General features: G+C 42.7%; 1 protein-coding gene and 1 long non-coding RNA gene across 8 annotated transcripts in view; one reads left to right on the top strand and one right to left on the bottom strand.

Moving 5' to 3' along the window:
• The window catches only part of PDE8A (phosphodiesterase 8A), a 155,870-nt gene extending 131,101 nt beyond the window's left edge, over positions 1-24,769 (top strand). For all 3 annotated transcript variants that reach the window (XM_050796136.1, XM_050796135.1, XM_050796137.1), the window contains exons 16-22: positions 135-270; positions 1,327-1,525; positions 4,430-4,647; positions 6,420-6,552; positions 9,533-9,700; positions 20,108-20,237; positions 21,341-24,769. In XM_050796136.1, the coding sequence (XP_050652093.1) occupies positions 135-270; positions 1,327-1,525; positions 4,430-4,647; positions 6,420-6,552; positions 9,533-9,700; positions 20,108-20,237; positions 21,341-21,447 (1,091 nt within the window). In that variant the 3' untranslated portion in view covers positions 21,448-24,769. The remainder of the gene's footprint in view (positions 1-134; positions 271-1,326; positions 1,526-4,429; positions 4,648-6,419; positions 6,553-9,532; positions 9,701-20,107; positions 20,238-21,340) is intronic.
• Positions 1-25,532, bottom strand: part of LOC126958092 (uncharacterized) — a 53,254-nt gene that overhangs the window by 2,469 nt on the left and 25,253 nt on the right. For 4 of the 5 annotated variants that reach the window (XR_007727075.1, XR_007727078.1, XR_007727076.1 and 1 more), the window contains exons 3-4: positions 6,745-11,673; positions 826-983 (exon numbers count right to left, since the gene is read on the bottom strand). This is a non-coding gene — a long non-coding RNA (uncharacterized LOC126958092). The remainder of the gene's footprint in view (positions 1-825; positions 984-6,744; positions 11,674-25,532) is intronic. The other variant, XR_007727077.1, reaches the window with a different exon arrangement.

A 25,532-nucleotide genomic window follows, 5' to 3' on the forward strand; every position in this document is an offset into this window, starting at 1 on the left:
CAGTGAGCTGAGACCGCACCACTACACTCCAGCCTGGACAACAGAGTGAGAGTCTGTCTCAAAAAAAAAAAAAAAAAAAAAGTTAATCCTTTAAAGCCTATTAATTTTGTTCTCCAAATTACATCACTTTACAGACACTCAAACGGTTTCAAGCAATATAATCACTCCCATCTCCCTTGATGATGTCCCACCACGGATAGCTCGGGCCATGGAAAATGAGGAATACTGGGACTTTGATATTTTTGAACTGGAGGCTGCCACCCACAATAGGTGAGTTCATGCAGACCTCAGCAGAGGGAGAACTAGATTCCCAGGGCCTGTGTGAAGAGGCTACCTAAGGAGTGTGGATTGTGCACAGGGCTGGTACCTGGTCAGGGAGGGGCTCTGAGGAAGGAGTAGCAGGGCACCACGTGGCTCTGAGTTACCAGGGCCTGGGATGGCTTCTCAGGTCTCATCTCAGTTTGGGCGACCTGTCCCCAAGATAACCCCCTGACTTTTTCAGGCTCACCTTGAGTTAACCTTCTGATACGTTCTACTTCCCCATCTCCCAGCACAGCCGAGGAGAGTGGAAAAGAATACTCCCTTGGCACATGAGTCTTTAAGCACCTGGTTTACATCCTAGTGACATTACATCCATGTGAATTGGGCTAAGGCAGGTCAGTTTAAGTCCTGTGATCACCTCTGGATACTGCCTCAACACAGCCAGTTTCTTGGCCTTTAAAGGCAAGGGCCAGAAGCTGGGTCAAGGTGATTTCTCAAGTAAGAACCTAACTTGGTGGCCAGCTGGTCATCTCCGGGGAAATCCCCTCATACTGTAACACCCACCTCCAGAAAGGTGTTGAGAAAATTCCATGGCATACGGCAGTATCTGGCTCATAGGACATTTTCAGGAAATGTTTTCTTATAGGCAGGGTGTCTGGCCAATGGCATTGGTCCAGCAAGTCCAAAGGAGAGGATGGTGTTCAAGGTGGTACAAGCTTAACCTGGAAAAAGGATTGTTGTGACAAATTCAGTAGTGCAAGTAGGAAGCTGAACCTGGAAGGACAGAATGAGCAAACTCCCCCCAGCAAATCAGGAGCCCCAACGAGGCTGAGGCCAGAGCTGCTATGGACAGCCAGTTCTCACCTGTGCATCATGGTCTCCTGAGGGCAAGAAGTGGAACCAAAGTTTGTTTGCTCCACCAGAGAGAGGCCAGCACAGCCCAAGCAATCTCCACTCTGCTGCCCTGCACTCCCTGAAATTTGGCTTGGAACCTATTCAGGCCTCAAACACTTGGCCTATTTGTTTGCTTTTGTTCTAATATTGTGGGGTTTTTTCTTTCTATAGGCCTTTGATTTATCTTGGTCTCAAAATGTTTGCTCGCTTTGGAATCTGTGAATTCTTACACTGCTCTGAGTCAACACTAAGATCATGGTTACAAATTATCGAAGCCAATTATCATTCTTCCAATCCCTACCACAATTCTACACATTCTGCTGATGTGCTTCATGCCACTGCCTATTTTCTCTCCAAGGAGAGGATAAAGGTGAGTTGTTGTTTACATGCCACGTTTAATGGGCAGGAACAGTGGGGAAAGTCTAGTGTTCCTGCCTCCACTAAGATACGTAGCATGACTGCTCACGTGTGCAGCCTGGCACAGGAAGGGCGAGGCCACACTGTAGCTTTGGGAAATAGATGTGTTAATTCATGACATAATCCCAGCCATTCCATGAGGGTACAAGAGGCAGGATTTGGTCCCGGAGGAGAAACCACAGGATAGGGCTATTCTTCTGGGGGTCTCACTCCAAGCCTGTACACTAGTAGAGCCAAGTAACTGTTGGATATCCCCACTTTAGGGCCTGCATCTGTACATCAAAGTCTGCAGGGCTCTAAGGCCAAGTTCATCATCTCTGTTCCCAGCACTGCTCCCACCCAGGGTTATCTACCTAATCCAGGGTTCCATTATCCAACCAGATACCCAGGTTAGAAACCGAGAGTCACCCTTGGTTCTTTCCACTCCTCAACCCCCAACATCTGGTTGATCATCTGACCTTGCCTCCTGTCACACCTAAATGTTCTCAGATTCATCTCTCGCTGCTGTCCCAGTGAGGCCCCCTGCAATCCTTTCCCATCTGGGCAGTTCCAAACTGGAATTCTTGCCTACCCTGCCTCCTATGGAACGCCCTTACCCTACTGCCAATGTGATCTTTCTGAAACAGCACACCTGACACTGTCATTCCCAGGAGCAGCTTCCCACCTCCCTCAGGATTTAAACTTTAACCTCTACCGCTCTCCACACTCACCTCAACAATGAGCTCCTCTCATCATTTCCTCTCTTCTCCCTCAGTCACAGGCCACTTTTGGGCCATGCCAAACCACTTTAGTTTCTGAAGCTTCTGCCCTTGACCTGTTGCTCCCTTGGCTGGGGCCTAGATGACTGCAATCATGCAGGGCCAGGGCAAGTGGCTCCTGCCCACATTTCCTTCTCTGTATCACGGGACTGGCATTTGGCAGAGAGCAAAGTAGAAGATGACATCTGGCACACAGAGGAAGTGAACAAGTGTTCATTCCTCACCTTGAAGGGTATACCTTCTCAGAACTTTCCCTGCTCCCTCTAGTTCTTATTTCTGTTTTTGTTGGTTTGTTTTCCAGAAAAAAATCAAATCAGACTGTAGGTAAAACAGGTGTCCAGAGGAGGGACTGTTTTCTAAATTACGAAAACAAGTAACAACAGAGGGACGTCTGTGTCAATATGGCTCAGTATATAAAGAACCCAATTTTTGCTCTATTGCTTTTAAAGTACTCTATAGACAACGTACAAATATATATTTAGAAAGCTAACTGAAAACAGTTTTTAAGAGCATTTATTGAAATGTCATGGTGGCTCACACCTGTAATCCCAGTACTTTGGGAGACCAGTGCAAATGGATCAGGAATTCGAGACTAGCCTGGCTAACATGGTGAAACACCATCTCTACTAAAAATAGAAAAATTAGCTGGGCATGGTGTCGCAGGCCTATAATCCCAGCTACTTGGGAGGCTGAGGCGGGAGAATCACTTGAACCCAGGAGGTGGAGGTTGCAGTGAGCCAAGATCATACCACTGCATCGCAGCCTGGGCGACAGAGCAAGACTCTTGTCTCAAAACAACAAAAAAAAAGAGCATTTATTGAAATGTAATTCACATACCATACTATTTGCCCACTTAAATTACTGAATTTTAATTTAAATCAATTTAAATAAATTTGCAAGGCTGATTTATTAGCTAAACATCTTCAAGAGTCTGTAGGGTATTTCCAAAAATGATCTTATACTGGGACATAATGTGTTGAACTTCTAAACTTCATAAGCTATATTTTCTAACCACAACACAACAAAATAGAATAACGGTTAAATTTAAAATGTCAGCTACAACAAATGAGAAAATATTCTTAATAATTTGGGGATCAACAAAGAAATAAAACCAAAATGACATTAGTTAGAAAACAACAAAAATGAGAAACTTACCTATCAAAACCTATAGAATGAAGTCAGTTATATATTTAAAGGTTTATGTTTTAAATGCCCTAATTACTTCAAAAAGGGAAGAAAAAGAACATGGGAAGAACAAAGTGATAATCCAGTGTGGCTCTTGGAAATAACCAAGAAAATAGATGAAGTTCTAGCCAAACTAGTTAAGATATAAAAACACAAAAATATACAAATTTAAAGCAGAAAATAGTAGAAGTACTGCCCACATATGTACTAAATCAAAAGCTTTAAAATAGTTTTAATGGAATGTTTAAATTGATGTAAGAAGTATTTTAAAAAGAGACCAATAACATGGAAGTAATTTTAGTAATTTTTAAATTATTATTTAATTTCTTCAAAAGTTGGCTCCTGACCCAGATGGATAGGTGAATTCTTTAGCCCTTTAAGGAATTTTTCCATGTTACATAAACCTTTTCAGAGCCTTGAAAAAGATGGAAAACTTCCAGATCATTTTGTCAAACTCACAAAACTCTGACATCAACCTGACAAAGATAGCACTAAAAGGGGGAAGAAAACTAAGGCAATTCCCAGTTAATGTAAGTGGTGCCTATTTTAAATTTTATTTAAAATTGTTTCTCTCCTTTATTAATACTAGTTTATGTTGGTCTAAGTCAATATCTCAGACTAAGGACTTTTTTTGTGATGGGTCTAGAGAAAGACTGGCTGAGGAGGTGACTCCTATCTGTTGAGAACACCTGTATTTTGGTAAGTCCTTAACTTGTGTGAGACTAACAAAACTATGCAGAAATATAACTGTTTCAGGGTGGAGGTAGGAAAACTAGATTTGCTCACGTAGTATGCTTTTCTTAGAAATCTGAAATATTCTTACCTGAAAGTAATAGGGGAGAAAGAAAACTATACAGAAGGCTTCTTTGCCTTCAGTGTCATACCCCCGTATTTAAAAGCTGTCTTGTTTTCAGGAAACTTTAGATCCAATTGATGAGGTCGCTGCACTCATTGCAGCCACCATTCATGATGTGGATCACCCTGGGAGAACCAACTCCTTCCTGTGTAATGCTGGAAGTGAGCTGGCCATTTTGTACAATGACACTGCTGTGCTGGAGAGCCACCATGCGGCCTTGGCCTTCCAGCTGACCACTGGAGATGATAAATGCAATATATTTAAAAACATGGAGAGGTAAGAACAATGACTGGGGAGTGTGTTGATCCCTCTCTGTCTTTTTTAAACAGCTATGTTGAAATATAATTCACATCTTATACAGTTCACCCATTTAAAGTGTACAAAGTATACAGTGGGCTGGGCATAGTGGCTCATGCCTATAATCCCAGCACTTTGGGAGGCTGAGACAGGAAAATCACTTGAGCCCAGGAGTTTGAGACCAGCCTGGGCAACATAGGGATACTCTGTCTCTACAAAAGGAAAAGAAATTAACCAGGCTCAGTGGTTGTGTCTGTAGTCCCAGCTACTCGGGAGGCTGAGGTGGGAGTATTGCTTGAGCTCATGAGGCTGAGGCTACAGTGAGCCATGATCACACCACTGCACTCCAGCTTGAGCAACAGAGCGAGACCCTGTCTCAAAATAATAACATGTACAGTGGTTTTTAGTATATTCATAGTGGTTTTAGTATATTCATAGAGTTGTGCAACTCATAGTATATTCAATTTTAGAATATTACCCCTTTGATAGAACCTCAAATTTATGAGCAGTTCCTTTCCATTCCCCCAACTCTAGTCCTAGACAACTACTGATCTACTTTCTTTCTCTATAGATTTGCCAGTTCTGGACATTTTATGTAAATAGAATCATACACAATGTGTGATCTTTTGTGACTGGCTTCTTTCACTTAGCACAGTGTTTTTAAGATTCAGCCACTTTGTGTCTTGATGTTTCAAGACGAAGTATAATGCCGATATCTTGAGCTCTTAGAGACTCAGAGAAGCAGTCATCTATCTCCCTGAAGCACTCCACGCTGCCCTCCCGTGCTCAGCGTACATCTCCTTGGCATTGTCTCTGTTTACATGTCACTTCCTTGGGGAAGCCTTCCCTGATCTCTCATGCTAAGTTAAACCATCTAATTATTCAATCCCAGATTTCTTCATAGCACATACCACATTTCTTAATTATTTTTTAATTATTTGCATAATGTCTGAATAGATTCTTAAGCTCTGTAAGGTCACAAGGGTCATATGTCACTGTGCCCTCAGTGCCACAGTGTTTGGTAACTTAGTGAATATCAGTTGAAGAAGGAAAAAACATTGTGTCATGAAGAATACTTATTAATTTGGATTTTTAAAGAAGAGGATTCTTGATTTTGTAAAACTCCCTTGTGCCATGTTCTAGGATTTCAGAGGTGGAGTTAAAGTAGTTTCTATTTATATTTGCTTATAGATACATCAGTTATCAATGGAAAACCACATGAGACCCTATTAACTTTCTAGGGAAAGTTTTCTACTCAGCTGCAGAAAAGGGGTTGAATAGAGACTTTATTTCATATTCATTCATACCCCTTCAAGAAATGAATTTTTTAAAGTACTAAAGTAAAAGTAAGGGTTAGAGATAAAGGCATCAAGTACTCCCTATGATTTCTCAAGCTATCAAAAGATTGGTCCTCACATTCTATGGGCACTAAAATTGTTGGGGCTCAAGGTACCTCCATGTGGGGTATATTTTTTCTAACCACAGATCTCTACATTGACAAGATAAACACTGCAACTATAAAGTTTTGCCTATAGCTTTTGGTTTTAACTTCTGTTTGGGTTCTCCTTGCTAACAATCTAGGCACTACCCCATAACTTCCACATCTTTTTAAAATGTGCCTTGTGACTTTCAGCGGCATTAGATTTATAGCTGCAGAGGACACATAATCTGAATAACAGATTGTTTTCAGGAGTACCTGGCTGGTCGGGATCAGTAATCTGTAGCAGCCTCTAATTTGTCATCGAAAACAGGAATGACTATCGGACACTGCGCCAGGGAATTATCGACATGGTCTTAGCCACGGAAATGACAAAGCACTTTGAGCATGTCAACAAATTTGTCAACAGCATCAACAAACCCTTGGCAACGCTAGAAGAAAATGGGGTAAGGGAAACTTACTGCAAAGAGAACCTGTGTTTGGGGCCCTAGTACTGTTGGGTTATGGAGACACATGGGCCATGATATCAGCCACAGAAGTGTTCCCTCAGTGAGTATATTAGGGTTCTCTTAGAGGGACAGAACTAATAGGATATATACACACACACACAAAGGGGAGTTTATTAAGTAATAACTTACACAATCGCAAGGTCCCACAATAGGCTGTCTTCAAGCTGAGGAGCAAGGAGAGCCAGTCTGAGTCCCAGAACTGAAGAACTTGGAGTCTGATGTTCGAGGGCAGAGAGCATCCAGCAAGGGAGAAATGTAGGCTGGGAAGCTAGGCCGGTCTCTCCTTTTCATGTTTTTCTGCCTGCTTTATATTTGCTGGCAGCTGATTAGATGGTACCCACCCAATTAAGGGTGGGTCTGCCTTCCCCAGCCCACCCACTCAAATGTTAATCTCTTTTGACAAGACTCTCACAGACACACCCAGGACCAATACTTTGTATTCTTCAATCCAATCAAGTTGACACTGAGTATTAACCATCACAGTGGGCTCACTGAATTAGTTTTTATTGGTTAAAAAATTATTTAAAGTGCAAAAACTTGGCAGGAAAAAAATTAGCACATCTAACTAGATAGGAAAACTCGAAAGGAAGGTCAGATTTTAGATAAGCTAACTTTAGACAGGTAAGCTATTCCTGCACCCTTTCTCACTAATATCCCCCTCCCTTCTTTGCCATTCTGTGATCAGTTGGAGTCCTTGATATCTCTTTCCAGCCACTCCCACTGGGCACATACCATGGTAGCAGCAGCTATCCTCTCTTGGTCCTCACTTAGAGGAGTGTGTGGATTGAGAAGGACACTGTATTTGTGTCACAAGGGTGACATTATTGTTGCCCCTGTTTCTACATTTGAGGCATGGAGTCCACAACAATTGCTGGGCAAGGATAACATTAACCCTCTCACCAGTCAGGAGACTCCAGCTGAGGAAGCACACAGGCCCAAGCTCCCATCATTTGCTTATCTGTAGAATGGGGATAATAAGTCTCAAGGCATAGTACTGATGAGCATGGTACATGGTAGGCACTTAAGAACTGGTGCCTATTATACTAGATTATGTCATCAGCAACTTAAAGAATATGTTCTTTCATGAACCTTCTTCCTCTGAGGCCCACATTTACTGAACATGTTGACAGCAACTCACAGTCTTCTGTACCGCCCTCCTCCCCAGCTCCTATCACCATCCTGAGATATTTGCCACACACAGGGATGACTTATCCTCGCAGGCTAGGATCACAATTCCTTGACTTCTAACTCCATTTTACTTCTGCAACTCATTTGTTTGGCCACGGCCTTTGTCTACCCCCTGGCTTTCTAGCATATTACCCCATGACACTTACTTTGTTTTAACGTGATGTTGAGAACTCTGTTTCCTCACCCTTTCCTGTTCTGTTTGTCAGCCTGCCTCTGACTTCACTCTCTTTCCAAAGACTTTTAACGCAGAGGTGCCTATACCAGCCTCTTTTGTTGCCTCCTGCCCTGTCATTCTGGATAGGGCTGATTGTCACCTGGCCACCACTCCTGGCTGACTTCATGCCACAGAAGGAAACCACACACCTCACAGACTTGGTTTCCTCTGTCTAGTCTGCACAGCCCCTAGACTTAGCTGAGTTCTCTGCTCCACTTAACATTATAGTTCTCATCTCTGTTGTCGGTACGGGGGGTTACTTCTGAGAGACTGAAAATCAATATCCAGTGGGTCAGAGCAGGAGAAAGGAAGATAAAAGAAAATAGTTTCCAGGCTGGCAGTACAAAACTATAGTCACACTGCAGGTATTAATGGATCTGAAGAAAGAAGTGTCAGCACAGAGCTGGTCACAGTGGAAACCTGGAGCGACAAGAGCTACTGAAGTGTCACTGGTGTAGTAGTCATTTTGGCACTCTCCAGGAAGCGTGGGAAGCCTAGAGTCAGGATGCCACCTGCCCGTCTTGATGGCAGATCTGTTCCCTCTGAGCTGGGACTATCAGGCCTTCTTAGGCTACTGCTGTTGCATATTGAAATCATATGACTAACTCCTTTGGAAGGGTGCTTGATGGGCACGGAATCAGACTGAGGAGACCTGCTTGCCTCGGTCTTTTCCATTGCTCTCTGCCCCAATAACCTCTAACCTGAATTCTCTTCAGAGAGCCTACAAATAGTGGTTCTATTGCATCATAAATTGATCCATATCCAGTGGGGATCCTTGTGATGCAGACAGCACATGGTACTGTGAGTGGAAGGCAGCCTGGGACTAAAGGCAGACCTTAAGTTCTTATCCTGGCTCAGCTGGTTGCTTTGGACAAGTCACTTCACCTCCCTGAGTCTCAGTGTCCTCATTTGTAAAATGTAATCAATAGTACTTTTCATGCTTACCATTACATCTTCTTGTGAGTGCAGATCAACAGAGAATGACTGTTAAGTCATTTATACATCAAAAATGTTAGGTGTGATCTTGGGAATCTGCCCTGTCACAGGACTGAGTTGAGAAGTAGGGAGCCTGTTGGGCTACAAGAGCCCATCTGTTGTGAGGGCAGAGAAATTTATTTTTTTCAGCTCATTCTCTTTTTTAATAAAATAAAAGACAAAACCAGTCTTTGAGTTCTTACCAAGGGGGAGAGAGAGAGAGGAAGAGAAAAAAAGGCAACGGTGAGAAAGATTTAGTGAGAGGAAGAGAAGAAAGAGGCAAGGAAAAGGGGAACAGCAGATATACCAACCCCTAGTGCTACCCTCCACTTCTAGGTCCTGTTGGAATATCACTGAGCCTGGTTTTCTCCTGTGTAAAGTGAGAGGCCAAGCTCAGTGCTCGAATATCCTTGGCACTGTTTCATGAGATCCTTATCCTGACTAGTGCTCTTTTTGTGCTTACAGTGGTACAGACCAGTAAGAGTGGGCTTGGCACCAAGGGTCCCATTTTGATTGCTTTGAATTCCACTCATGTTTCAGGAAACTGATAAAAATCAGGAAATGATAAACACTATGCTTAGGACTCCAGAGAACCGGACTCTAATCAAACGAATGCTGATTAAATGTGCTGATGTGTCCAATCCCTGCCGACCCCTGCAGTACTGCATCGAGTGGGCTGCACGCATTTCAGAAGAATATTTTTCGCAGGTAAGATGCTGCCTCTTTTAAGTTTCTAGAGAGAGAGAGTTAAAACCCATGAAATCATACAAGATAATGGACTTAACACTAGGAAACAGGGTTCTAAACAAAATTCTGTCCTTGTATTGCATGTTTATTGGTAACAAATTTTTTTCTTCTCTAAGAATATTTTTATTTTCCCTTTATTCTTGCAGGATATTTTTGTTAGATATAGCATCCTGGGTTGATGATTTTTTTCCTGAAAGTACTTTAAAGGAGTCATCTGGTCTTCATATTCTTTCTGAGTAGAAAAAATCTCTCTTGGGGCAGAAAAAAAATATTAGGAAATATACTGGCCAAGATTATTCCAGATCTGGTGGAGGGCATATGCATATGCATACAGATTCAAGAAGCCCAGTGAACCTTAACCATGTCAGATGTGTCATAGTCAAGCAGCTAACAAGGTGAAGATAAATCTTGAAATCATCCAGAGGAAAAGCGATACATTACTTATAAGAAAACAGTGATTCTTACGTCCTCTGACTTCCCATCAAAAACTATGAAGGCCAGAAGACACTGGAACATCTTTAAAGTGCTGTTAGCTTTGGGAGGACAAGGTGGGAAGATCACTTGAGCCCAGGAGTCTTAAGAGCAGCCTGGGCAACATGGTGAGACCTTGTCTCTACAAAAAAATTAAAAGTTAGCCAGGCATAGTGATGCACTCCTGTAGTCCCAAGCTACCTGGGAGGCTGAGGCAGGAGGATTGCTTGAAGCCCAGGAGGTTGAGGCTGCAGTGAGCCATGATCATGTCACTGCACTCCAACCTGGGTAACAAAGTGAGACCCTGTCTCAAAACATACAGCTAACATTATATTTAATGGCATGAGATATTGAATACATTCTTAAGATTGGAAACAAGGTAAGGGTGCCCATTCTTACCTCTTTTGTTCAGCATTGTGTTGGTGGTCCTCATCATTGCAATAGACAGAGGAGAAAGAGGTTTAAAGAAAAAAAACTAAGACATACATTTGCTTCTGTTTGTAGGTGACATGATTTTATGTAGAAAATTCTAAGAAATATACAAACAATTATTAGCACTAATAAGTGGATTTGACTTACCAATGTCATTGGACATAGCTCAATATACAAAAGTGAGTTGTATTTTATGTACTGGCAACCAGCAATTGGAAAATGAAACCAAAAGCCCAGTCCCATTTACAGTAGAAAATTGAAAAATTAAAATTACTTAGGAAAAAATTTAATAACAGATGACCAGAACTTTACAGTGAAAACCATAAAACATTGCTGAAAAATTTAATGAACACTTGAATAAACAGTGAGACATATCATGTTCACATACTGGAAGGCTCAGTGCTAACATTCACTTCTACCCAAATTGGTTTTTTCAATTCAATGCAATCCCAATCAAAATCTCAGCGGACTTTTTTTTCTGTAGAAATCAACAGACTGTTTCTAAATTAAATATGAAAATGAGAAGGACCTTGAATAAGCAAAGCAAACTTAAAAAATAAGTTGGAAGATATGCCCTGTTTGGCTTCAAAACTTAAAATAATCAAGACAGTGTGGTGCTGGCATGATGATAACAAGTACAACCATGGGACAGAATAGAAATCCAAGAAACAGATCACATTTATATGATCAGTGGCTAATGTGAAATTTTTTCAGCAAGTGGTGTTAGGATAATTGGATATTCCTATGCAAAAAAAAAATTAAAAAAAAGACCCACAACTCCTATCTCATACCATAGAGAAATTCATAGACCTACATACAATAGCTAAAACCATAAAGCTTTGAGAGAGAAACATACCAGAATATCCACAGTGACGAAAGTGGACAAATATTTCTTAGATGCAGAAAGCAACAACCAGCCAGGTGCAGTGGCTTATACGTGTAATCTCAGCAATTTGGGAGGCCAAGGTGGGAGGATTACTTGAGTCCAGGAGTTTGAGACTCAGCCTCGGCAAGATAATGAGACCTCATCTCTAGAAAAAAAATTTTTTTTAATTAGTTGCCTGTGGTGGTGGTGTGTGGTGGTGGCACATACCTGTGGTCCCAGCTGCAGGAGGATTGCTTGAGCCTAGGAGGTTGAGGCTGCAGTGAATCATGATTGTACACTGCACTCCAACCTGGATGACAGAGCAAGACTGTGTCTTAATAAAAAGAACAACGATAAAAAGAAAATTTGATAAATTAGACTTCTTCAAAATTTACAAAGTTTGCTCATTCAAACACACCTAAGAAAATGTGCAGGCAAGCCATACTGGAGGAAAATATTTACAAATTATATTTGAAAGGACTGTATCCGTAGATATATAAAGAACTGTATTTGAAAGGACTGTATCCATATAAAGAACTGTAACTCAGTAATAAAAGATAAACCACCCAGTTTATTATGGGCAAGTATTTGTCCAGACACTGCCCCAAAGAAGCTATTATGAAAGACCAATAAGCATATGAAAAAGTGCTGAACATCATTAGTCATCTGGGAAATTCAAATTAAAACCACAGTGAAATACCACTACACACCCAATGGGATGGCTAAAAATGGGAAAGGCTGACACCACCAAATGAAGATGCAACTGGAATGCATGCATCTGTGATAGATGCATAGAACGCTACAGCCACTTTGGGAAGCAGTTCAGCAGTTCCTTTTTTCTTCTTTTTTTATGGTAAAATTTACTGTTTTAGATCTGTGTTTTCTTCCCTTCGTTCTCTTCATGTGATATATCACACTGATTGATCTTCATGTGCAGAACCAATCTTGCATTTCAGGAGTGAATTCCACATAGTCATTGTGTATAATCCTTTAATATGCTGCTGAGTTTGGATTGCTAGTATTTTATTAAGGATTTTTGCATCAGTATTTACAGGGGATATTGGTCTGCAATTTTCTTGTAGTGTCTTTGTCTGGCTTTGTTATTAGGATAAGCTGGCCTCATGGAATGAGTTAGGAAGTACTTCCTTCCTTTTCAATTTTTCTGGAAGAGTTTGAGAAGGATTGATATTAATTCCTCTCAAAATGTTTGGTAGAATTTAACCAGTGAAACCATCCTTTTTTGGGAGGTTTTTGATTATTGATTCAATCTCCTTGCTAGTCATTGGTCTATTCAGATTCTGTTTATGATTCAGTCCTGGTAGGTTGCATATTTCCAGGAATTTAGTCATTATGTTGGCACACAATTGTTCATGGTACTCTCTTACAATCCTTTTTATTTCTGTGAAACCTGGAGTCATGTTCCCACTTTCATTCTGATTTTAGTAATCTGGGTCTTGTCTTTTTTTCTTAGTCCATCTAGCCAAAGATTTGTCAATATTGTTGATCTTTTCAAAAAATTATCTTTTGGTTTTGTTGATTTTTCTGTATTGGTTTTTCTGTTTCCTGTGTACTTCTGTTCTTTATTATTTTCTTCCTTTTGCTAGCTTTAGGTTTAGTTTATTCTTTCTATAGTTCCATAACATGTTAAGTTAGGTTGTTGATTTAAAATCTTGTAGACATTTACAGCTGTTAATTTCCCCCTTATCACTGTTTTTGCTGCATCTAATAACTTTTGGCATAGTGTGCTTCATTTTCATTTGTCTCAAAGTATTTTCTAATTTCCCTTATGATTTCTTGTTTGATCCCTTGGTTGTTTAAGAGTATATTAGTCCATTTGCGTTGCTATAAAGGAATACCTCAGGCTTGGTAATTTATAAAGAGAAGTTTATTTTGGCTCATGGTTCAGCAGGCTGTACAAGCATGGAACTAACATCTACTTAGCTTCTGGTGACGGCCTTAGGAAGCTTGTGATCATAGCAAAAGGGGAAGCAGATATATCACATGGCAAGAGAGCAGGGGGAATTGCCACACTCTTAACCAGATTACCTGTAAACTCAGAGCAAGATCTCTCATTACCATGGGGAGGGCACTAAGCCATTCATGAAGGATCTGCCCTCATGACCCAAACACATCCCACCAGACCCCACCTCCAGCACTGGGGATTATTTTTCAACATGTGATTTGAAGGGGACAGACATCCAAACCATATCAAAGCATATGCTATTTAATTTCCATATACTTGTGAGTTTCCTGGTTTTCCTTCCATTATTGAGTTTTGCTTTCATTTCACTGTTACTAGAAAAGGCACTTTGTATGACTTTACCTTTTAAAATATATACTGTTTGTGGCCTATCATATGTTATATCCTGAAGAATGTTCCATTTGCACTTGAGAAAAAAATGTATATTCTACTGTTGTTGGGTGGATGTTCTATACATTCTGTTAGGTCCACTTGGCCTAGAGCATTGTTCAAACTCTATTGTCTCATTGTTCTGTTCATTATAAAAGTGTAGTATTGAAGTCTCCAAGCATTATTTTAGAAGTATCTGTTTCTTCCTTCAGTTCTATAAATGTTTGCTTCATATGTTTTGGAACTCTGGTATTTGGTGCTTATGCTTATAATCGTTATATCTTCCTGATGAATTGACCCTTTTATTAATGTCGTTCCAGGCTGGAGTGCAGTGGCACAATCTTGGCTGACTGCAACCTCTGCCTCCCAAGTTCAAGCAATTCTCCTGCCCCAGCCTCCTGAGTAGCTGGGATTACAGGCACGTACCACCATGCCTGGCTAATTTTTGTATTTTTAGTAGAGGTGGGGTTTCATGTTGGTCAGGCTGGTCTCGAACTCCTGACCTCAGGTGATCCGCTTGCCTCAGCCTCCGAATGTGCTGGGGTTACAGGCCTGAGCCACCGCGCCTGGCCTGTAACAGTTTTTGACATAAAGTTTGTCTCTTAGGATACTCACCCCAGCTCTCTTTTGGGTATTATTTTCATGAGATATCTTTTTCCATCCTTTCATTTTCAACTTATGTATGTGTTGAGAGCTAAAGTGATTCTCTTGTAGATAGAATGTAATTGGATCGTGTGTTCTTATCCATTCTGCCAGTCTGTGGCTTTTGAGTTGAATCTATTTACATTTAAAATAATTACTGATAGGGAAAGACTTTTGCTACTTTGTTAGTTTTCTGTATGTCTTACAGCTTTTTTGTCCCTCTTCCTCCATTACTGCCTCCTGTTGTGCTTATTTGATATTTTGTAATGGCACATTTTGATCTAAACTATTCTATAGATAGTTTCATTGTGGATACCATAGAGATTGCCTAGGACAACCTAAAGTTACAACAATTAGTTTTAAATTGATATCAACTTAACATTAATTGCATACACGAACTCCTATATAGCTCTACCACCCCACTCTGTTTTGTAAATGTCACAAATAATATCTTTATACATTATATGCCCATTAACATTTAAAATTATTTTGTATGCATTTTTAAAAGCAAAGTTACAAACCAAAACTGTAAAAATGCTGCTTTTTATATTTTCCCATGTATTTACCATTATCAGAGATCTTTATATCAAGTTTACAGTCTAGCTTCCTTTTATTTCAACCTAAAGGATTTCCTTTAGCATTTTTTGTAGGTCAGATCTAATGGTAATGAATTCCCTCAGCTTATGTTTATCTAGGAATGTCTTAATTCCTCCCTCTTTTTTGAAGGACAGTTTGCCAGAATCAGAATTTTCAGTTGACAGTTTTTTGTCTTTTAGCACTTATATATATAATTTCACTGCCTTCTGGCCTTCAAGGTTTCTGCTGAGAAATGAGCAGATCATCTTATTATTTCCTATATGTGATGAGTCTCTTTTCTTTTACTGGTTTCGAGATCCTCTGTCTTTTGACTGTTTGGTTATAGTGTGCCTCAGATTGATCTCTGTGGGTTTATCCTACTTGGAGTTTATTTAGCTTCTTGGATTTGTAGATTCATATCTTTCCCAAAATATGGCATTTTTTGGCCAAGATTTTTTCAAATATGGGGTCTCACTATATTGCCCAAGCTGGTCTTGAACTTCTAGGTTCAAATAATCTCTGTCCTTTTCTCCTCCTCCTCTTTTTGCTGGACTCATAAGATGTGTATTGGTCCATTTGATGGTTTCCCATAAGTTCATTAGGTTCTATTCACTTTTCTTCGTTCTTTTTTCTTTCTTCTGTCTGCCCAAATCTGATGCTGAACCCCTCTGGTGAAGTTTGTTTTTTTGTATTTTTCAACCTTCGAATTTGAGATGGAGTTTTTGCTCTGTCGCCCAAGCTGGAATGCAGTGGTGCCATCTTGGCTCACTGCAACCTCCGCCTCTTGGGTTTAAGTGATTCTCCTGCCTCAGCCTTCCAAGTAGCTGGGATTACAGGTGCCCACCACCATGCCCAGCTGAGACGAGGTTTCACCATGCTGGCCAAGCTGGTCTCAAACTCTTGACCTCAGGTGATCCCACCTCAGCTTCCCAAAATGCTAGGATTACAGGTGTGAGCCACCGTGCCTGGCCTGTTAGGTTACTTTTCATAATTTCTTTCTTTGCTGTTATTCTCACTGTGTTGTTCACCTGTCATTTCCTATAGTTCCTGGTGTGTGTGTTTTTTTTGTTTTGTTTTGTTTTGTTAGGTCTTTGGGCATATTTAAGACAGTTGTTTTCAAGTCTTTGTCCAGTGCCTGTACATCTTTAGGGACAGTTTCTTTTCTTCGAGTGTACCATATTTTCTAGTTTCTTTGTATGCCTTGTGATTTTTGTTGAAAATTAGGCATTTTAAAAAACAGCCACCTCTCCTACTTAGTCTTTGGAAACTGTCTCTGAGCCTAACAATTAACCCATCATGAAAATTTTAAGTTTTCTCAAACGTTTTATGAGTCTGTCTTGCCTGGGTCTGCATATACACACCCTTCTTAATTCCCCTATACGTAGCTGCTTTCGAATGTCTTAATTTCCCGAAGTATTTTGTCTGAGGTTATCCTCAGGGCCTGAGATGATCTATTGTTCATCTGTTGCTCATAATCTCTTGTTTTTATGCATCCATATCTGTCATCCCCCTGCAGCTTTCCTGAGTAGTAGTAATTGCTTTTCTACCTGGGAGCTAAGTGAAACAGACTAATCCTTCAGGCAGCCCACAGACTTGTCAGAATGTTGCAGATAAGGTCTGCTCTGCTCCCTCCAGTTCAAGGGACACAGTTGGAAACTGGGCTGCTGCCTCCTCCGGACCAAGATTGTACCACGCTGGGGAAGTGGTGCAAGGTTGAGTGAAAATACCCTTAAGTTTCCTACTGTTTTGAATGTGACTTTTCTTGAATGGGCATTTACTTGTTTGCTGTAGAATTTGACTGTTTTCCAGAGTCCCTTGTAAGGTTATTTTAGCCAATCTCTTGTTTCATGGAGATGTTTTCATGGAGGAATGAGGACTTGGAGCTTCCTAGTCCACCATATTACTGATGTTACTCCGGTGGTCAGGCTTTGGTTTTAAAGTCATTAAGACACAGTTGCTTCTTGTATTCAGTGGGATTAGGTTTGCAAGTTCACTCCTTATAGCCACCCTCTCTCTTGAATGGCATGGATACCAAGAGTGCCAGGGCCTGAAGCAAGGTGAAGAGGCATCTGTGGTTTCTCTCTGACTGGGGCTGCTTGACTTCATGGGGAGTGGAGCTTGAGTACCACTTGCCTGGCTCTGTGCCAGGTGTACAGTCTTATTTTTGCTTGGGGCACAGTGGTGAAATGTGAAACTTCTAGACCCTGCCCTTCAGGTGGGATCACAGAAAGGAAGCATCTATAGGTGTGGAGCTATCACTGGTGACTTAGATGAGGGCATGGGCCACAGTTTGCTGGTCTCCTTAGTAAACAGTGGTCTCCGGGAGGGAACGGGGGCCCTGGACGCTCCATGCACTTGTCACATTGGGCCAAAGAGAAGAAATCTAAGCATGAGGGTCTTCACTGACCTTCAGCCAGCCAGCTGCTTCCATGTGAATAGGGAGGGCAGGCCCTGAGAGCATACGCCTCTGGATGACTTGACTGGCTGAGCTAATGAAGCCTTTGCCATGGCTGCCCAGAGAGAGCTGGTTTAGGGTCTAGCATGACCAAGGAAGGGTACATCAGGAGAGCGCCCCACCCAGGGCACTGCTGTTTTAGCTGAACAGGCCCATGGGCTGTGAACCCAAGGCCCTCCCTGCGCCCCCCACCCCTTCCTCTCTATACCATGGCAGAGATTCATGTAGGGCTGACTGCTTTTCTGAGACAGCACTGAGGCTGCCAGCCTGTGGCCAACAGCAGGGCCTTCACCACAGCCAGCGGATGCTGAGCCAGCGTTCCCCACTCCTTCTCTTACCAAAGCACGTGAATCCCATATTCTAAACCACCAGAACAGCAGGAGCTCTTACTTCTGGCTTTTGCCCAGTCCCACAGTCTGGCACTGTCCACCTGAAAACAGGAAGCATGGGCCTCTTTCTTGGCACGTGATTCCAGCACCATCAACACTTACCTAGCGTAAATGCACCTCTGGGCACTGTGCTAGGTACGGTGCCATCCTAGGAAAACCTCCAGAGGTTTGCCTGCTTCCCTCAAGTAGAGAGCCCATATGGAGAGCTGGAGTGAGTTGTTGTGCACAGGGCAAGGTGCACAACTAGTTGGTAGAGCCAGGCCTCTGGGGGTCACTCTGGGAGAGCCTGAGGTGCTGGGCCAGGTGTAGTAAGGAAGATGGGAGAAGGGTGGCTGAGTGCACAGAAGAAAGGCAGTGGAGTCCGTGACTTTGGGGATCCCCATGCAAGTGCCGGAGCTGGTGCTGTAGAGCTGTGGTAGGGGTAGAGAGATGCTGGGACGAGAGAACTTTCTGACCTGGCATTCCTGGAGGGCCTGTGAGTGCAAGCATGGCAATGTTCTTGTTGAGGCGCTGCAGCCATGGTGAGGCACTGTGGAGCAAGGGCTAAGGGGAGGAGCTGTGAGTGGGTTCCGCCAGCCCCCAGAAGCCTGGCTGTGATGGGGTGAACTCTGCTGACCATTTGGGAGGCAGAAGTACGGCTGTCTTACAAGAAGACACGTCTTGTAAGCGGCCAACAGTGGGACGAGACTTCAGTGGTTAGCCTTTCTTCTGTGCACTCAGCTACCCTTCTCCCATCTTCCTTACCACACCCGGCCCAACACCTCAGGCCCTCCCAGAGTGACCCCCAGAGGGCTGGCTCTACCCACTCCAGCCCCGGCACTGGGAAGAAAGGCTAGTGTTCAGCACCACAGCCACCATCCCCTCCACCCAGCCGCACACATGTACTAGGGTCCCATCTAGAAGAGCTGCTCCCCCCAGCACACTCCTACCTCACTCCATCTGTGCTCGCCCTGTTCTCATCCTGCCCCACCATTTCACTTGACTCCCAGCACAGGTGCCCTGGCACAGCAGGGATCTTGTGGTGATTCTCACTGAACATCCACAGGGGCCTCTAGAGAATGCACTGAGGACTTCTGGCCTCATTCCAGTGCCTCTTTACCACCCCATGGGCCTTACCTCACCCTTTTCTCCAGCACTGTTGGGCCAAAATGAGACCTTATCAAAGAAAGAACAGGACACTTGCCTTTTTCCTCAGGTTCTTAATTATGTTTTTAGTTTTTTGTGAGTCTCTCTGGAATCCTGAAGATGTGGAAGAGTTTGACTAAAATATATAAATACTCAGAGCTTTTTTTTTTTTTTTTTTTTTTAACATCCAGGATCTCAAGGGTGTTCAGAACCTTTTCAAATAAATAATACAGCCATAGAAGAGAAGCAGCCTATAGGCCTTTCCCTGTGAAATGGCCCCTGTATGGGGACACTTCAAGCTGGGTGGAAGGACAGTTGCACTGTGACAGGAGAAAAGAAAGGATCTTTTTCTCTGAGGAACGTGAGTCCCCTTTAGTTGTCAGGCCCAGAGAGGCACTGAAATGTGACAGCAGTTACGCCTCACTCCCCACACTGACCTAAGGTAATTGCGTGCTCTGTGGACTCTAAGCTAGTAGCCATAAATTAACCTAACAATGCCATAATTCATACCCTATCATTCAACAGTATATAGCCAATTACTAATCAGTGTTCTTTTAATAAACCAGTACAGTAATAATTCCTTAAAACTTTTATAATTGCTGATTCATTCATTTTTCTTTAAAAACTGGAGCATCTCCTTTATTCTGCAGAACACTTCCAGTGTTTCCTGAGCAGCTGGCCTCAACCTTGGCCCAAATAAACTCTGTATGTTAATTTTGCCTCAGTTTCTTTAGGTCAGTAGGAACAACAGACCAGTGGCTGACTACAGAAAATGTTTGGGATCTTACCTGAGGAGCTTCTGCAAGGAGGCTTCCAGATGTTTAAAGTTTGGCTTGAGTTGGGGTGTCCTCAGACCCCGCTGACATGGAGTAGTCATCATTCTGAGAACAACTTGGTATCTGTTATGAGACCTGGTTTGGCTGGGTGAGGTGGCGATTGGCTTCACACTGTGACAAGCCACCTTAGGCTGCCAGGAGAAGCTCCCCGTGGCGGAGAGGCTGCCCCTAGGTGGAGTGAAACCAGGTGCTGGGATCTCCTGATCATGACGTTTTCTGCTTTGCAGACTGATGAAGAGAAGCAGCAGGACTTACCTGTGGTAATGCCAGTTTTTGACAGAAATACCTGCAGCATCCCCAAATCCCAAATCTCTTTCATTGATTACTTCATCACAGACATGTTTGATGCTTGGGATGGTAAGAAATCTTCCTTAAAATAGCATATTTTCCTCTAAATAATAGGGAACCACTATGAAGGAGTGCATTTGACTCATTTAGAATATGATTTGGGGCCTGGGCTTTCAAGAACTAGAGAGAAGTGAACCATCACCGAGGGCCCCTGAGGGCTGGGTGTTCTTTCTTAACACTCTCCACAGGCTTAGGCATCTTTATGCCTGTTTTATAGATGACGGGATTGAATTTGGGGCCCCACAGCTTATAGTAGAGCAGCTAGGGTTCAAAACCAATCGTGCTGGCTCCAAAACCCATGGTGTTTCTACAGCAGCCCTTTGCCCTCCACTATCCCCTGCTTCTCCCGGCCTCACTCTACACAAGACCAGAAGGACGGGTCTGTCTCTGACTGATGGATGTCACCCTCCTCTAACTTCAGGGGGGCACAGGAGTCTATCAAAAAAATATCAGAGAACTGATATTCCATGGTCATCTTTGTCCTGAGGGCTGCACCTTGGAGGAGGGGCTACAGGGCTGGTAAATGTCCAGGAAATAAACCCGTGTCTCAAGAAGGCCGTAGAACAGGGGTAGGCGGCTGGGGAGAAGGACTGAAGCAGTGGAGACAGCTGCGGCTTTGGGGGAACTGCATGCTCTGCAGTTCACTGCCTCTGGGACTGAGACCAGACGTGTGCATCCCCAGGCTGCACGTTCTTCATGTGGTGCAGGTGGAAGGAGATGCTGGTGTATGTGAAGCATGCGTGAAGGGAGAGCGAGCACACAAGGGCCAGGCCGTCAGGTGGGGGGCACACTACATGTTGCTTTCTGACACCCAGGCCCAAAGGTGCTGGTTTAATGGTAATTAAGCAGATTAGCCACCTTCTGTTTTATTTACCACAGTTACCAGCTCAGCAGGTGGTCATAGAGGAGGTGCTGGCATTGAGAATAGGGTCAGCCAACTTCAGTCAGCCATGGCTCGGCTCGTTGAAGCTGCTGGGTGTGTTTGCCTGGGTCTGTTTAGCCTCATGCAGATGCCTGCTCCCATCTGTCACTCTTTAAAATGCTCTTAGTAGAAAGCCTAAAATGTAAACAGAGGCTGTGAAAGGATATCACATTCCCATCTTTCTCTCCAGCCTTTGTAGACCTGCCTGATTTAATGCAGCATCTTGACAACAACTTTAAATACTGGAAAGGATTGGACGAAATGAACCTGCGGAGCCTCCGACCACCTCCTGAATAGTGGGAGACACCACCCAGAGCCCTGAAGCTTTGTTCCTTTGGTCATTTGGAATTCCTGAGGGCAGCCAGAGTTCCTTGGTCCTTTCAGTATTAGGCAGAACAGCCCCGTGGTCTGCATAGCCTGTGAAAGCCCACGGGGACATCAGTAACCTTCTGCAGCCACCATCCGATGCCATTACTGTCAAGTGAGACTTGGCCACTATAGCCTGGGCCTGCCGCAGGAGCTCTTCAGAAAGGCACATGAAGACCATGGTTTGCATCAGCTTTCTGATAAAACACAAGGTCTGGAGTGCCCCTGCAAAGGGTATTAATGGATTTCCTGCCAGTGACAGAGCATGTCTATTGCAAACAATTTCTCTCAGTTATGTTCAGCACTTAAGAACAGCTAATGGCAATAGGATCTTTAGCAACTTTTTCACATCATAGAAGGTGCAATCACTCACCTTGGAACACTACTGAGAGTGACTTCTCTTTTAAAATTGAGTAGCAAATGAAAAATTAAAAGAAAATTTGAACTTGATTATTAATATCAATTAAAATGCTTTATTTATTTTATTAAAAGCTCAGTATTTTCTGTGAATTCAAAAATAGTTCAAAGCCAAAGCCAACTTCAAATACCATGACCAAATTTACATGATTCATATTCATTATGCATTACTTGGTATACAGACTTATTTTCATAATGCAAATTAATATAAAATGACATTTTTACTGCACTATAGAAATATTCGTGTATGTTAAACTTTTCTGATTGAGGCTAATTGGAAAAAGCTGGGGTCTTTTTCTAAGCACTAAAGAAGGCTGCTTCTACTCTATAGAACCCAGGGCTCTGAAATAGCTCTAGCTGCCTAATGAACTTCACAGGTAACTCCCCAAGGTAAAATTAGACTCTTCTTGGTTTGCAAAGAAAAATTAGGGCTTAACACTTTTTTCTAAAATTTTATAATTGAATTCCAAACGTCTACCCTATTTTATACTGTTTCTACAAAATATTCCTTATAAAAACAAAGAACAAAAATGGTATATTTAATGAATTGACATTTTATAACCAACCTGTTTTTATCTGCAGTGGGAATCTTTGATGCCAGAAATTTATAAAGAGGTTCTGTACCTTCACACTTTGAATAAGCATAATACCATAAAAAATGACACTTGACATGTCAATGTGTTTGTCATTTCATTTTAAACTCGTATTTGTGGTTTCTTCCCAGATGAAAATGAAATTAAACCATTTCTTTTTAAGAAATCATGTTTTATCTTTTTGGAGAATTCTTTGTTTCATAATACTTATAATATTTATTTTTTTAAATAAAGGTCAGGCACAGTGGCTTATGACTGTAATCTCAGTACATTGTAAGCCTAAGAGTTCAAGACCAGCCTGGGCAACATGGCAAGACCTCATCTCTACAAAAAATTTAAAAATTAGCCAGGCATAGTGACATGCACCTGTGATCTCTGCTGCTTAGGAGCTGAGGTGGGAGGACTGCCTGAGCCAAGGAGTTCAGTGCTGCAGTGAGCTATGATCATGCCACTATATTCCATCCTTGGCAACAAAGCAAGACCCTATCTCTAAATAATAAATAATATTCCCTACTTTACAGAAAAGATTGGTAGTTAAATGACTTTTTCAAGGTCACACAGGGCCATATGAGTATGATGAGAAGTTCTCAGAATTAACGTTAGTTCACTGCCTGGTACCTCTGAATGGGTATTGAGAGATGAGAGGCACACTGGAGAACTGACAGAGGGCTCTCAGAGATGGGTGCTGGGTACCAGGTACCCATTCAGAGATGTCAGGACACTGGAGGGCTGACAGGGCAAGCCCTTTGGGGTCTCTGTTTAAGGAAACAAAGGCTTTGTCCTATGTTAAGACATTTGACCTGGGATGGTAATTGTGGACGAAGTGGGGAAGACAGTTCTGTCCCCTCCCCAGGTGCAAAGGAAAAAGGAAATGAAGCACACGAAGAACTCAACCATCTTGAGGCAGACATAGCAGTGTATGCAATATATGGAATTTGCATCACCAAGACTGGTAACAATTATCAAATAATCTGAAAGAGACGTTAAGATGAGTAGGCTTAACATGCTTAAACAGATAAGCAAAAAAGAAACTAAGCCAGACCTGGCATGGTGGCTTACACCTGTAATCCCAGCACTTTGGGAGGCCGAGGCGGGTGGATCACGAGGTCAGGAGATTGAGACTATCCTGGCTAACACGGTGAAACCCCGTCTCTACTAAAAATGCAAAAAATCAGCCGGGCGTGGTGGCAGGCGCCTGTAGTCCCAGCTACTCTGGAGGCTGAGGCAGGAGAATGGTGGGAACCCAGAAGACAGAGATTGCAGTGAGCCGAGATCGCGCCACTGCACTCCAGCCTGGGTGACAGAGCAAGACTCCGTCTCAAAAAAAAAGAAAAAGAAAAACTAAACCAACACAGTTTAAAAATAATGGATTTGACAAAAAACCATATTAATAGACTAGAGATGATGAATATAGTCATTGAAACAAACAAAAAAACTTCAAAGTCTAGGTGTCACCGAAGACCAGACGTAACTAGAGGGAATTAGTAAATTGGAAGACAATGAAGGGACTCAATTAGAATACAGCACAGAGAGAGAAAAATGGAAAATTTGAAAGATAAAATATGAGAATAGAAAGAAACACTTCAAAATATGTCCAGTTAGGAGATCCAGAAGGGAGAATGGGGAGAGGCACCATCTGGAGGAGGACAGAGTCCTCCAGGATTTGATAGACACAAGTCCACAGATTTAACGGCACATTGAATCCTAAGCAGTATAAATAAAACAGATCCACACAAGTGAAGCTGTAGACCATTGAGCACAAAGAGAAATACTTAAAAGCTGAGAAAAGACAGGCCGGGCATGGTGGCTCACACCTGTAATCTCAGCACTTTGGGAGGCCGAGGCAGGCGGATTAGGAGGTCAGGAGTTCAAGACCAGCCTGGCCAATATGGTGAAATCCTGTCTCTACTAAAAATAGAAAAATTAACCAGGTGTTATGGCGGGTGCCTGTAGTCCCAGCTACTCAGGAGGCTGACGCAGGAGAATTGCTTGAACCTGGGAGGAGGAGGTTGTGGTGAGCCAAGATCGCACCATTGCTCTCCAGCCTGGGCAACAAGAGCGAAATTCTGTCTCCAAAAAAAAAAAAAAAAAAAAAAAATCACAGGAAAGCAAAGAAGAAATAAAATGCAACTAATGCAACCAGTAAAAGAAAAATGGAAAAAGAAAATGCATGAGTTAGAAAAGACAGTGGCAGAAATAAGTATAAACTCATACACACAATCTACTGTAAAGATCTACATGTTGGCCGGATGCGGTGGCTCAAGCCTGTAATCCCAGCACTTTGGGAGGCCGAGACGGGTGGATCACGAGGTCAGGAGATCGAGACCATCCTGGATAACACGGTGAAACCCCGTCTCTACTAAGAAATACAAAAAACTAGCCAGGCGAGGTGGCGGGCGCCTGTAGTCCCAGCTACTCGGGAGGCTGAGGCCGGAGAATGGCGTGAACCCGGGAGGCGGAGCTTGCAGTGAGCTGAGATCCGGCCGCTGCACTCCAGCCTGAGCTACAGAGCGAGACTCCATCTCAAAAAAAAAAAAAAAAAAGATCTACATGTTAAAAAAAAAAAAAGCATATGGTGAAACCCCGTCTCTACCAAAAATACAAAAATTGGGCGTGGTAGCATGTGCTGTAGTCCCAGCTACTCAGGATACTGAGGCAGGAGAATCGCTTGAACCAGGAAGGTGGAGGTTGCAGTGAGCTGAGATCATGCCACTGCACTCCAGCCTGGACGACGGAGCAAGACTCCGTCTCAAAAAAAAAAAAAAAAAAAAAAAAGCGTAGCATATGACAAAAGATACAAACCAAACTCGGTAGCTCAAATCAATGTAAATTTATTGTCTCATGTTTCCTGGGACTGTAAGGCTGGAGTCAAGGTGTCAACAGGGTTGGTTCCTTCTGTGGGCCCAGAGAGAGGAATCATCCTGTGCTGCTGACAATCCTTGATGTTCCTTGGCTAGCAGATGCATCGTCCCAATCTCTGCCTCCATCTTCACATTGCCTTCTGTG

Source organism: Macaca thibetana, chromosome 7 (genome assembly GCF_024542745.1).
Source record: "Macaca thibetana thibetana isolate TM-01 chromosome 7, ASM2454274v1, whole genome shotgun sequence".
NCBI classification, from domain to species: domain Eukaryota; kingdom Metazoa; phylum Chordata; class Mammalia; order Primates; family Cercopithecidae; genus Macaca; species Macaca thibetana.